The sequence below is a fragment of the Hylobates moloch genome, unplaced genomic scaffold (assembly GCF_009828535.3).
Source record: "Hylobates moloch isolate HMO894 unplaced genomic scaffold, HMol_V3 SCAFFOLD_13, whole genome shotgun sequence".
NCBI classification, from domain to species: Eukaryota; Metazoa; Chordata; class Mammalia; order Primates; family Hylobatidae; genus Hylobates; species Hylobates moloch.
The window spans coordinates 52,095,760-52,108,363 of record NW_026652288.1 but is presented as its reverse complement, the minus strand read 5'-3'; the positions used below and the strand labels follow the sequence as shown (position 1 = coordinate 52,108,363).

Here is a 12,604-nt window from a genome sequence, read left to right as displayed (position 1 = left end):
TCTCAGGGACCTTCTCTGATCAGCGGATCACTCTAGAATGCTCAGCCTGGAGTCTTGCCACCTTGCCACCTGCAGCCTTCAGAGCTGTTCCTGCAGCGCCCTCATACCTGGGTCCTGGCTGTTCTGGAGGCAGGTGAATGCATCTGTTCTCTATTAGAGCTGTCCCTGCAACCTCTGGGAACAGGAAGACGGTCACAGACTCAACTAAGGACTCCCCAAGGTTTTAAAGGTGGGGTGGAGTGGGAGAAAAAAGGACCCTCCAGAAGTGGTTCTGAGTGGCTTTAAGCCACAGCTGCTGTAACCAAACGCCACATACAGAAAGCTAAGCTGACCTAGCCCGAGCCACCAACTCCCATTTGGGCAACTCTGGCCTGTCTAACACCAACCCCAAGCATGCCCAATCCCACCTGCCCAACCATTCCTGAACTCCCTGGAAGCCCTGCTCAAGTGACACGACCTTCCTGAGGAAGGGGCTGAAGGCATCATCACACCCACAGGAGAAGGCCACCCTGATGGCAACATCCATGCGACAGGCCCCGGGGGCTGCGGTGAGGGAGGAGAGAAGGGCCTGTTTGCTGAGTGTGGTGGGACTCCTCGTGTTCCGTGAAAATAGAAGTGGCTGTTTTGGAGGCCAGTTTAGAGTCCTCCAGACTCTTTCCAGGTGTCCTCCTCCAGGCTTGCTCAGAGACCCCGCAGAGACAGAGGCCAGGACTTACGTCAGGCTGAGGAAGGTCTGCCTTGGAAGCTCGGAGTTTGGAAACTCACCGCGATGGTGCCAGGGGCTTGGCTGTTTTGCCCTGAGGAGAAGTGATCCCGGGCCAAAGCCCTTGTGGAAAAGGGGGAGGGCAGTCTGTGGGAAATGCTCAGAAAGAATGGGTTTTTCTAGAAAAGAGACTCTTCCACAAATCCACCTGTCCACCTCCCGGCAATGCCATGGCCCCCAAGTCTGGTAAATACTTTCTGAGAACCACACACCCATCCCCGGGCTCCCATCCATCCAGAGGCTGGCACCTGGGCTTCCCTCAGGTGCCCCTCCCTAATGCCCAAACCTCCCTTGTCTGTGGCTGCCCACTTCCACCAAGGTTTGACATCACACAGACAGCACATGATATGAATTGCAAATGAAGTTTATTATGAAGACCCCCAGACCACAGCACTTCCAAAAGCAGAGTGGACAAGAGGAGCTATATACACAGAAACCCATTTCCCCCCGGGCACTGCCAGGCTTAGAGATTAAATCCCTGGGTGGGCCTGGGTCCTCAACAGAATAGCCATCTGGAAAATGGGCAATGCAAAGAGGCATGGTGGGGGCGGGAATGGGCATGGCTAGAAGCACAAACCTAGACATCACAGATTCCGCCCCAGAACACAGAGGCGTCACTGGCTCTAACTAACTGGTTTGGAGCGAAGATCTTTCAAAAACTGTATGTGGACATTCTTTTCCCTCAAAATGCCATCAGAGATAAATGACAAAATTTAACTTGCTGCCAGTTAGAGGTACAGAGATAGGCTTCTACATTCTGGAGTGGGAGAGTCTGGGGTGGGAGAGTCGGTGGTGGTGGGGGCTCAGCTTATCTAAAAGAGAAGGTCACACTGGAACCAAAAGCTTCACCTGAGCTACCCTTTACAGAGCTAGAACCTCCCCCTCCAGAGCCATATCCTCCTCCAGAGCTGGAGCCTCCTCTAGAGCCGCCTCCCGAGCTATGTTTTCCCCCTCCAGAGCCATATCCTCCTCCAGAGCTGGAGCCTCCTCTAGAGCCACCTCCAGATCCGTATCTTCCTCCAGAACCACCGCCAGAGCCATATCCTCCTCCAGAGATAGAACCTCCTCCTCCACCACCGCCTCTGGAGCCAGACCGTCGGCCTCCAGAGCCATAACTGCTGCTTCCAGAGCTGTATCCTCCTCCGGAACTGGACTCTCTACCTCCAGAACCTCCAAAGCCAGCCTTGGATGTCACATTTGATGAAATGGTGCTGCTTGTCACAGCTGCAGAGAGAGGTGGTGTTACCACAGAGATTATGACTGCCTCTCCCTGCCTCCACCTGACACAACACCCCATGGAACAGGACTGCACCCCATTACTTACACACAGTCACATTGCTGCTGAGGTCTCCAGACATCCTGTCAGGTAGAGAGAAAAAACAAGCTGTGGTGGAACACTTAGGTTCTGTATGCATGTTGTTTTACCACTTCCACCTGCAAATGTGCAGTTTAGCCTCTCTAAGCAGCCACCAGGGCTTACACACCCCACTTTCTTCTATGCTGCCAGGTCACACAATGACAACAGACCCCCTTCCATTTATGCACAACCTTGCATGTCAATCCCTCTCAATTTTTGCTCTGATAAAAAACGAACAGCTGCGTGGTTGATCCAAGGTCACTGAAAAGCAAATTCACTTCCGACTTTGCAACCCGTTTGTGTATTTAAATCCATCTTGGAGAGTCTGTTATTCAGAATCCATGCCACATCAGAAATTTTACAATGAGGCTGCCTGTGAACATCCAGTTCAGAAAGAACTGTGACTCTGTAGAGCCTCCCCATTCCTCTCTTCTTCCCACCCTCTTCAGCTTCAACTGAAAACTTTCCCACTTCCTCTTACGAGCTGGGCATAGGAGCCATCGCCTCTAGACAGGGACAGAGCAACCTCCTGAAGAAAGCCACTCCCTCTCTGTCATGCTAGCTTGCTGATGGCGTGGGATAGCTTTTCCCCTTCCAATATCTTCAGCCAGATTAAGTCACCTAAGATGCTGATAATACGGACAAAGGTCTCAGACTACAGAGGAAGCAAAGGATGCCTCTTTGAAGGTTAGCAAATGGTTCCGTTTGTCACTCCAGAAACCTGCAAAGAACTGGGGCTGGCACCTGCTCCAGTCAGCACGTCCCCACCAGTCAGCACATTGCAAGACATCATCTCCCCCATTCTGGGTCACCCAGTGGAAGGCACAGAGGCCACTCACCCTATGGTCCTAGAGACCAAAGTTTCAGACTGTCTAGGACTAACCTGTTTTCCCATGATTTGGTTTTCACTTTCAGAAAAGACCAGGATGTTTAACTTACTGCTTAGTTTAATTTAACGTGCCTTATGTATCATTTCATATTGATAAATGTACAACTCTCCAATCGTGCTTTGTGTCCTGAGTTTCTGCTTGGGGAACACAGAGAATGTCAGCTCTCAGTCGTCAGGAGGCCCTGCCCCATTCTCTGCTTTTCCTGTCTTTGCCTCCAGCCCTGGCTCTGGGAGAAAGGAGAGGATGGGCCAGGGTCCCCTTCTCCCTTCCCAGTGCCCTCACCTGCACTCCTCGCCCTCCAGCAGCTTGCGGTAGGTGGCGATCTCCACATCCAGGGCCAGCTTCACGTTCATCAGCTCCTGGTAGTCACGCAGCAGCCGCGCCAAGTCCTCCTTGGCCTGCTGCAGGGCCTCCTCCAGGTCATTCAGCTTGTTCCTGGCATCCTTGAGGGCATGCTCCCCACGCTGCTCGGCATCTGCGATGGCATCTTGCACGTTCTTACACTATGAGAGAAGGACAGAGAGTGGATTCTGCCTGACAGAGGGGGACAGAGAGCAGAGGTGTTCGAAGTGCAGGAAGCCAGAACCACTGGCCCCGGGAGTGTTAGGTCCCCTCTGGAGTTTATGCAAGTCGCAAACAACTGTGCTAAGGCTTGCAGCTGTCTCTGGCACATCTTCTTCCCATGTCACCTTTGATGACACCCTTTGGCTTTCCCCATAATGCCCTTTGATCCTCACACCACAAGGCCAGAATCATGATCCCATTTTACAGATGGAAATGAAAACATTTGAAATGGTCTGCTTGGCAAAGCTTCTGCTGCTGATGGAATCCACTCTCTGCCTCTACCTTTTCTATTCCAAAGCTAACGTCCAGCCCCAGGCCAGCTGCCCTCAACACTCACTGCCCCTCTATGAAGCCAGTCGGCTGGTGCTCAGGGCCTGTGCTGAGCACAAACGGGAAGCTCCATCTGCAATCCGCAGCAAATCAATCAAACTAACGTTTGCTCTATTTATGACTCCCTTTTCCTCATATAAACAAGTGAGCACAATTCTTTCCCTTCGCTAATCCTTACTTTGGAATGTCTCTTAGAGCACTCTAAGAATTGTTATAATAAGCCTTAAATTACGTTAAGCTGGGGAATTTGGGATCGATACATGCTAGAGTGCAATATCTCAGTGTCTCTCATCTCTCACATGCACACTCACACACAACTACACTCTCATGCACACCCAGAGACAACCTCCCGCCCCTCACTGGACAGGGCTGGGCCTCACCTGCTTCTTCACATGTGCGATCTCCCCCTGCAGCCTCTGGATCACGCGGTTCAGCTCGCTGATCTCTATCTTGATCTCTTTCAGGCTGTCTCCATGTCTCCCGGCAGTCACCTGGAGCTCCTCATACTGATATGGGGAGAAGAGGACTGTTTGCAAGGAAGTTCCAGTCTGGCTCACATTCCAGAGTGACTGGAGTGAAGGAGAGCTGGTTACTGGTCCAGGGAGGGTCAACCCAGCTAACTGTCGTGGCTGCATTCATGAGAGGTAGGGATTGTCTCACGTGCCCAGAAGGACTTGGTGCCATTCTCAACATCCTTTCTTGGGAATGGTGCCCAACTTCCATTAAACAAAAAACCAATAACCTTACTGTACACTTTCCGGCTGGGGGTGCAACCCAGTTCGTGGCAGGGAGCTGTAGCTCTTCCTACATTCCCTCTACTTGCCTTGCTGTGGTACAGGGACTCCGCTTCTTCCTTGCTCCTCTGGGCAATCTCCTCATACTGGGCCTTGACCTCGGCGATGATGCTATCCAGGTCCAGGTTGCGGCTGTTGTCCATGGAGAGGATGACGTTGGTGTCAGTGACACTCTGATGCATCTGGGATATCTCCTACAACACACAAGAAGGTCTGGTCATGACATCCTGCCACAGCTACAGGCAGACAGGAGGCCTCTGTCTCCTAGCATAAGGGAAACGCAGACCCTCAGACTAAGCATACACTAGGTGGGATGAAAATCATGTAACCGTCTACTCCTGGGCCTCTCCCAAGGTTGTCTTTAGAATTGTAGGGAGAGGCACCTGTATTTCTGAGTCTCCTAGTTAACAACCTTCACCACTTAAGCCAGTTAGGATAAGTGCCCCCAGACAGAAGCCGGTCCATGGCAAATACCTTAAATGGTACTTCCTGTTTCAGAAATCATCCGTCCGCCCTTGGGTTGGGGAGGGGGATAGGAGACAAATGCATTTTGATCTCTGAAGTACAGTAGGCACAGGAATGGGCACAGGACTTGTCTCTTCCCCAAGGGAACTGGACATTTGGGGAATGGAGGGAAGGAAAGCTATCCTGGTGTTTCCTGAACCTTATTCCCGTAACATTGGAGGAGAAAATTCCACACCCACAAGACTTATTTTATGAAAGCCCCCCCAGTGGCCTGGAATGATGGCAGGTTGAAGTCAGCTGATCAATAAACCCCACTTGTGCCACTTTTTCACCAAGCAGAAAGGACTTTCATTTGGTGAGAAGGGTGGGAAGGAACGGTCTCTCCCGGAGCAGCCTCCTTACCGCGTCATAGAGAACTTTCAGGAACTCAAGATCCTGGTTCAGCAGGTCCACCTTGGACTGCAGCTCCACCTTTATCATGTAGGCATTGTCCACGTCCTGCAAGAAAGGTTGAGGCCTCTGGTGTATGGTTCCCTGTATAGGCCTCTTCCTCTCTCTGCCACTCCCCTCTACTCAGTCCCTGCTGGCTCCTCTCTAACATCCCAGGCTCCCCAACCTGAGCCCTGTCCCCATGGGACTTCTTTTGTCGTGCAGTTCACCTTACACCTCTGCCAGGGACTTCACGCCCACGTCCGTGGCTCACAGCCCTCAGGACCATCAGAGCCTCGAGGTGACCAAGTTTTGCCAACCAGCCCCTCCCTCCTGCTTGAGACACAGTGTGTTTCTACAATGGGATACAATGTTCTTTGTGGGTTTCCATAGTCCTCAGCTCTCCCATCCTGTCTGTCCATCTCACTCTCCAAAATTTCCCCAGAATATACACCAAGGGCCCTGCAGGACCCAGGAGGAGAACCCATGCTTTTGGCCTACAACCTCAAACCTTTGTCAGCACAACCAACAGCAACTTTAAGAAGGCGTTCTAAGGGAAGTCCCATTCCTTCCTCAGCTCTTTAGAAGGAGAATATAAAGAGATTTTTGTGTTTGCATTTATCATGATTCAATAGAGGCTTTAAGTGGGTTACTACTGGGAAGCACTCTACCAAAAATGCAGAACAGCTTTGAAAACTGTATCCAGAAGCTTGACCTACAGAGACACTTTTGTTTGCAAGAGAATGGGCCATGGGTCTCACTCCTCTCTCTGGCTGCTGCTTTTGCACTCACAGTTGATTTCCAAACTGTCTGCTTAGACACAATGGGGCTGTGAAGCACTCCTATCCCCAGCCCCAGCCAAGACATTCTCTTGCTCACCTTTTTAAGTGTCACAAAATCATTCTCAGCAGCTGTGCGCTTATTGATTTCATCCTCATACCTATTGGGACCAAGATGATACAGCAGTTAGATTAGTTCCCCTTTATTTTTTTCTTTTCCTTTTTATACTGGATTCACCCCAAATGCCCCATTCTCTAGGAATATTACACACTTTTTAAACGTCTAAATTGAAACTAAGATTTCCAAACGAAAGATATATTTTTATAAACTAACTGTCAAACATACAAAAAACAAAAATGATCTCTAAAGTCTCACTGTCTTCCTCACAAATAATCAACAAAGATACATATGCCTCTCCCCATTACCACCACAAATGCAACTGGGAGATGAATGGCTTTCTGGAGAATGATCAAATGGCTGAGTACAATGTTTATCTCCCGCAGGGTTTTACTCTGCCACCTACTTCTTCTTATAATCCTCCACAAGATCCTGCATGTTGTTCAGCTCTGAATTCTGTGATGTTCTTTCTGCAGTGAGCCCATCCAGATATCTCTTGAGGTTGTCGATATACCCCTGGAAGATGGGCTCCAGGTTGATGGTGCGGGTGCCAACATTCATTTGTTGTAGCAGCTCCCATTTGGTCTGTAACACCTGGTTCTGCTGCTCCAAGAACCGCACCTGCGGTGACCAGAAGGAGAGCACATGACCTCTGGATCATCCTTCACACCAGCAAGCCACGCTGGCCCGGGGCAGCTCAGGTGCTGCTTCAGGACCTTGAGAAGTGTCTGAGGCTGGATGCCGAGTCATGACTGGCAGATCTTCTGAACTCCCTGCTTTCACCCCTGGAAAGTCCCACAGACTCCTAATGCTACATCCAGCTCTCTCCACGCAGAGGAGACTCTTTGCTGCTTCACTGCTCACTGGTTTGTTTGCAGCTGCTCCCAATACTCTAGGCCATTTCCCTCCTCCCATCCTGGTTGAATTTCCAGCCAAGATCCCATACATTCTGAGGAAAACCAAAAGCAGGCATCTGCTGGCACTGCTCCCAAGGGTGCCGAGTATGAGAGTCCCGGAGGGCAGGGCTCCTCAGCCTGGTTTTTAAGAGCCTTGCAAATCCCTGCCTATTTCAAGGCAGATAAACCAAGACAGGTTCGTCTGCCTTGAAATAGGAGAAAACCCAGTAACACTCCAAAGTGACACCAATAAAGACTTTATGGATCACAAAACTGAGAACGATTCTCTTGAAGGCAGGAATTTCCTGCATTCCCAAGCAGATATTTCCGATTCAGCTTCCCAGAATTTAATAATCACTGCTAAGGAAGGAAACACCACCTCAGAAGACGATGGCTTCCAAAACCTGCTGCTCCATGGCCTGTCCCAAGGATCAGTTCAATACTTGCCTATATCCATTTTTTATGGTTTTCAGAATTTTCCATAAGTATTATTTATATGGACTGTAACAATAAGGTCAAAGGGACAAATGCTTCCTGAGCGCAGGCTGTTATGGGAAATGTAACCCACAAAGCTGGCGTCTTTCCCATCTGGAAACTGCAAATGACGCAGGCTACTGCGGTACACCACTGGCTCCTAAGAAATACAAATCTGTGCCGTTTTCTTTTCGGTTGGCTCTGGAAGTGAGGTGGTCTGAGCATCAGTGGGAGCCGTCTTCTCCAGACTCACCTTGTCAATGAAGGAGGCAAATTTGTTGTTGAGAGTTTTGATCTGCTCACGCTCTTGGGCCTTCACATTCTGGATCTCTGGGTCAACTTTCACGTTGAGAGGCTGCAGGAGGCTCTGGTTGACAGAGACTTCGTGGATGCCACCAGGGTATCCTCCAGGCCCGAAGCCACCAGGACCCCCAAAACCTCCAACACCACCAGGGCCCCCAAAACCTCCGAAGCGGCCTCCACCAAAGCCGCCTCCACCGAAACCACCACCTCCGAAGCCGCTGCCGCCTCCAAAGCCGCTGCCGCCTCCAAAGCCACTGCCGCCTCCAAAGCCGCTGCCACCTCCAAAGCCGCTGCCGCCTCCAAAACCACCTCCTCTGCCACCAAATCCACCAGCGGCACCAAAGCCACCACCTCCTCCAGCCACACTAATGGAGATGCTCTTGGTCCCTCCAAGGCCAACAAGACTCCGGCTGCCAAAGCCGCCTCCACCGAAGCCCCCGCCACCACCACCATGGCGGCTCAAGCAGGAGAAGCTGGAAGTTGATCTCCGGCTTCCACCAGACACCACAGCTGAGCCGCTGCTGAAGCCCCGGAATCCCCCTCCACCTCCTCCTCTTCCTCGAGATTTGCAAGAGATCTGACAACTCATGATGCCTTTGTCCAGGGAGGAAAGTCCCAGGCTCTTGAGAAGAGTCAAGGCTGGAGACTCAACTCTGCTGCTGGGAGGCTTTCAGGGTCCCCTTATATACCTGCCAACTAGGTGTTGTGTACATGGGTGTGGACCCACTTATACATGGGTTTGGTCTGCCTGGGAGCTATTCCTGGTGCGTGATTATCAAGCTAATAGACATTAAAAATCTACTAATCAGCTCCATCCCAGAACTTGCTTTGATTGCAAACATGTGTTTATCTGGGCATCTGTCATGCAATTTGATTTTTGTAAAATCATCAAAAGAGGAGATCAGGATTCGGGTTTCTCAATCTGGAAAAGGACCTTCTGCAGAATGCTGCTCCCTGTTCTGGACCTGCCCAAGGGAGGTCGGCTACCACCCGTGCTTGTGCAGGCTCACCACCCCAGTTCAACAATGAAAGGGATGGTGGGTTTAGAGACTGCAAGAGCCCCTCAATGCCAGCCTTGTAGTTCTCCTTGTAGTTTCCCTCTTTCCCAGAAAGAGTTCCAACTAGTGCAGGGGAGACTGCAAGGGTCTTAAAAGACCTTAAATGCTAATTGGAAATCGACCTCCTCTTACAGAAAGTAATTGGCCTGGGATACTGCAAAAGAATTGTCAATTTTCAACATATCTTGGCTCTTTTCTTCCCATGCCACACCAAAAATACACAATAACTAGGCACTGAATAGAGAATTTTTATAACCCTGATGGTTTTTATAACCATCAACTGTCCCTTGTCTACACGAACACCCAGAGGATGAGGGGTATGAGAAAAGTTTCGCTGTTTCTGGACCTGTGTGGTGCAAAACACCCAGTGAAAGTTTGCAAACCAAGATCCAAGTGTATATTGATTCAGTCAGTCAGTAATCACGTATTGCCTGGTGATCCTGGAAGTGATTAGGAAGTCAGGCTCTTCAATGACATCCACGGATGCATGAGTATAAGAAGACCATCCAGCCTGCACAGAGCACTCACACTTAAACTCAACCACTTCCTCTGTCCATGCGGCCATGTGGGAGAGGTGCTTGGAGTAATAAAACTGAATTTAGTCAGAAGTTCTGGATTTGAGTCCCAGTTTTGCTATTTATTGGCTGTGAGGCCTTGAATGAAACCCTGAGGCTCTGCAGTCCTAGCTATAAAATGGGAAATTCGTATGAAGTGTTTTGAAAACCACGGTGCACAATAAAATGTCAGTATCATTATTGTTTGGGGTGAGACGAAGATAATTCCTTTTCCTTTCCCCCTTGCCATGTTACTGTCTTCTGGCTACTATGAACATGCACTCTCCACAGGCATCATAAATTACAGAACCAGGTGTTTCACATCCTAGTATCAAGTTATCACAAAATAATGTAAAACACAGAAGCTTTGAGGTCAAATCTCAATTTTCTTGTGTCTTAGTTAAATGACCTCAGATAATCCATAATCCTCTTCAAGCCTCAGTTTCCTCATCTATAAAAAGTGAACAAGAATAATAAGAATATGGCTATTATGAAAACAGAACAATACACACATGTGCTAAACACAGTTCCTACTTCATAGCAGAAACTCAGCAAATGCTATTCACCCTCCTGCATCTTCCCCACCAAGTTTCCAATCCTATGTCTTAACTACTATTCAAGGTATTTGATTTGCAGTAAAAGAATGCTGAAGGAAACAAATCTACATGTCTCCTTAATTTTTTTTCCAATCTGGTTTGTATAATTATAATCATGCAAACAAATCATGAAGCTAACAGCTTGGGAGAGAGTCTCAACCAAAGCAAAATGTGTCATTATCTACAGATATCTGAGCAATGCCCTAGTTGTCCCTTATTCCACCATGACTGTGCTTGCACTGTGGCAGTTTCAGGGGGGTCTTAATGCCTCTGTGAAGGAAATTGAGCCAGATTTGTGCTAGGCACTCAATCTGCATGTTTTACTGCATTTTAATTCTGCCTTCACACCCTGGTCTCCCTCCCCACTCTCTCCACTGAACATCTTCTCCTTCTAGACTCATTCACCAATTTTTGAAAGTCAAGTTGAAAGAGTCCTCCTACTCTCTTGAAATGTGGAGAGTAGAATTAATGCAACTTGAATATTATGTAACATTTTATTTCTATGTTTTTAAATTTTCAACTTTTACATAATCTCAATGTGCTTTCCTAGATAATATGCTTTGCATTCTTTAAGAGAGTGAAATGGAAGTTAAGAATCTTGGTCTGGTTGTGATTTTGCCTCTACCCAAACTGGTATCCTCAATTTCTTCATCTATGAAATAGGAACATTTATCCTGAATCCCCACTGCCCCACAAGGACATTGACCTATTGCTGCAAAGAGTGTTAAGCTTCACTATCTCTAAGAAGAGAACAGGAATCCTATAGAACAAACTCCTTCTTCGTGTTTCCCACTTTTTCTTTCAACAAACTGCCAGCAAGTCCAAGATCCTAAATGCCTCTCCTCATAGGTTTTCAAAAGCTCGTCTATTGGCCAGTGGGGCAGAAAAAATGAGCCCCCAGTATTAAGCAGAGAAGGGGTTAACTGTCTAGCCAACAGGAAATAAATTCTCAACCAGGTGTGGATGCGAACACCAGAGTCTCCAGATAAGAATTCATTTCCCTCTCTTCTGTTCTCCTTTAGCGGCGGCGTATCTACCTCCCTTACAGCCTCATCATCACAGTCCTCCCTGTGTGACAATGAACCATGTCCCAGGACTTCTGTAGGGTAGAGGCAAGGTCATATTTATCTTTACCCCAAACCTTTATCCCCTCAGCACAGAGAATCACTTGAGGAATAAGCCTATATTCCAAAAAAATCATTTCTATGGTTTTTGGTTTGGAATTGCAGGTGTTTCCAGATGTGTGCATGTGTGCATGTGATGTGTGCATGTGATGCTGGCAATGCTCAAAGTCTTCGCAGCCTTTCATGGACCTGTTGCCTAAAGGTCCCACTTGGAGTTGTGTCAGGTTTTTGTCTCAGCCCTGATCAGGGTTCTCTCCTCCAGCCAGTGAGCTTAGTCTTTCCTTCCCAAAGACTCAGTGTATCAGCTGGAGACGGCTGCTGAGCCCTCGGGGCATCTGGCTCCTACCACCTTGGAATGGGAACCAAGAGTTTGGGTTTAAGAAAACCAAACCAAAACGAAACAAAAAATCCCTCCTCTTCCAGCCCCTGCTGCTGGGCTGGGCTCAGGCTGCTCAAGGGGACCAGAATCCTTAGAGAGTCCAATAACGTCATGAAAGAAGTTAGGAAGACAGAGAGGCGAGTCAGCAGGAGGCTGGAACAAGCTGAGAAGCAGGTCAGCTGGAAGGAGAAGCCTCCATGGGCAGCGGCTGCCTGGCCTCTGCACGGGCTGCTGGCTCCGGGTGCCTTCCATCAGAGTGCCCAGGTGCTACTCCAAGGAGCTCTGCAGCTCCCATGGCTCCCAGAAAAGAAGGGACAGGAGGCTGACAAGTGCCCAGCAGGAGAGACTTGCTCAACATCTCCCTCCAGGGCATTCCTTCATAAATGATCATTTTAAAACTGCCTACTCAGTCTCTCTTCCCAGCCCCTGACCCAGTTCTCCATTTTGGCCCAGGCTCCCCTCCTTTCTTACCTAACATCTCCTTTTCAGTTTTTTTTTTTTTCAATCGGTCCCTTTTCTTACAGCGAGACAGGTAGCTGTTTGATTTTCAAGTGCCCTGGCCAAACTGGTTATGACTGAGAAGCCAGGCTGGCAGGCCGCCACGTCCACCCTGCGCATGAAGCACCAAACATCCCCACTGTACAGAGCCCATTCTGGAATGAGGAGATTCCAGGACACACAGGGCAGGCTTATCAGGAAAGCACAGTGTGTCCTCTGCTCAGAAACAATGT

General features: G+C 49.1%; 1 protein-coding gene across 1 annotated transcript; it reads right to left on the bottom strand.

The window, feature by feature from the left end:
- Positions 1–1,111: 1,111 nt before the first annotated feature.
- Positions 1,112–8,820, bottom strand: KRT2 (keratin 2). Its single transcript, XM_032173664.2, has 10 exons — positions 8,442–8,820; positions 8,113–8,387; positions 6,896–7,110; positions 6,472–6,532; positions 5,566–5,661; positions 4,728–4,892; positions 4,285–4,410; positions 3,293–3,513; positions 2,088–2,122; positions 1,112–1,987 (listed from the first exon to the last, which is right to left on the bottom strand). The coding sequence occupies exons 1-10, from the start codon at positions 8,749–8,751 to the stop codon at positions 1,572–1,574; spliced, it is 1,920 nt and encodes a 639-aa protein (XP_032029555.1). The 5' UTR covers positions 8,752–8,820; the 3' UTR covers positions 1,112–1,571.
- Between the last annotated feature and the right edge of the window lie 3,784 nt (positions 8,821–12,604).

Coding starts and splice junctions, on each gene's coding strand:
- KRT2 (XM_032173664.2), bottom strand. CDS start 8,751: ATGAGTTGTCAGATCTCTTGCAAATCTCGAGGAAGAGGAGGAGGTGGA. Junction 7,111..8,112: donor TTGCCTCCTTCATTGACAAG/GTGAGTCTGGAG, acceptor TGGTCACCGCAG/GTGCGGTTCTTGGAGCAGCA. Junction 5,662..6,471: donor ATTTTGTGACACTTAAAAAG/GTGAGCAAGAGA, acceptor CCTTTCTTGCAG/GACGTGGACAATGCCTACAT.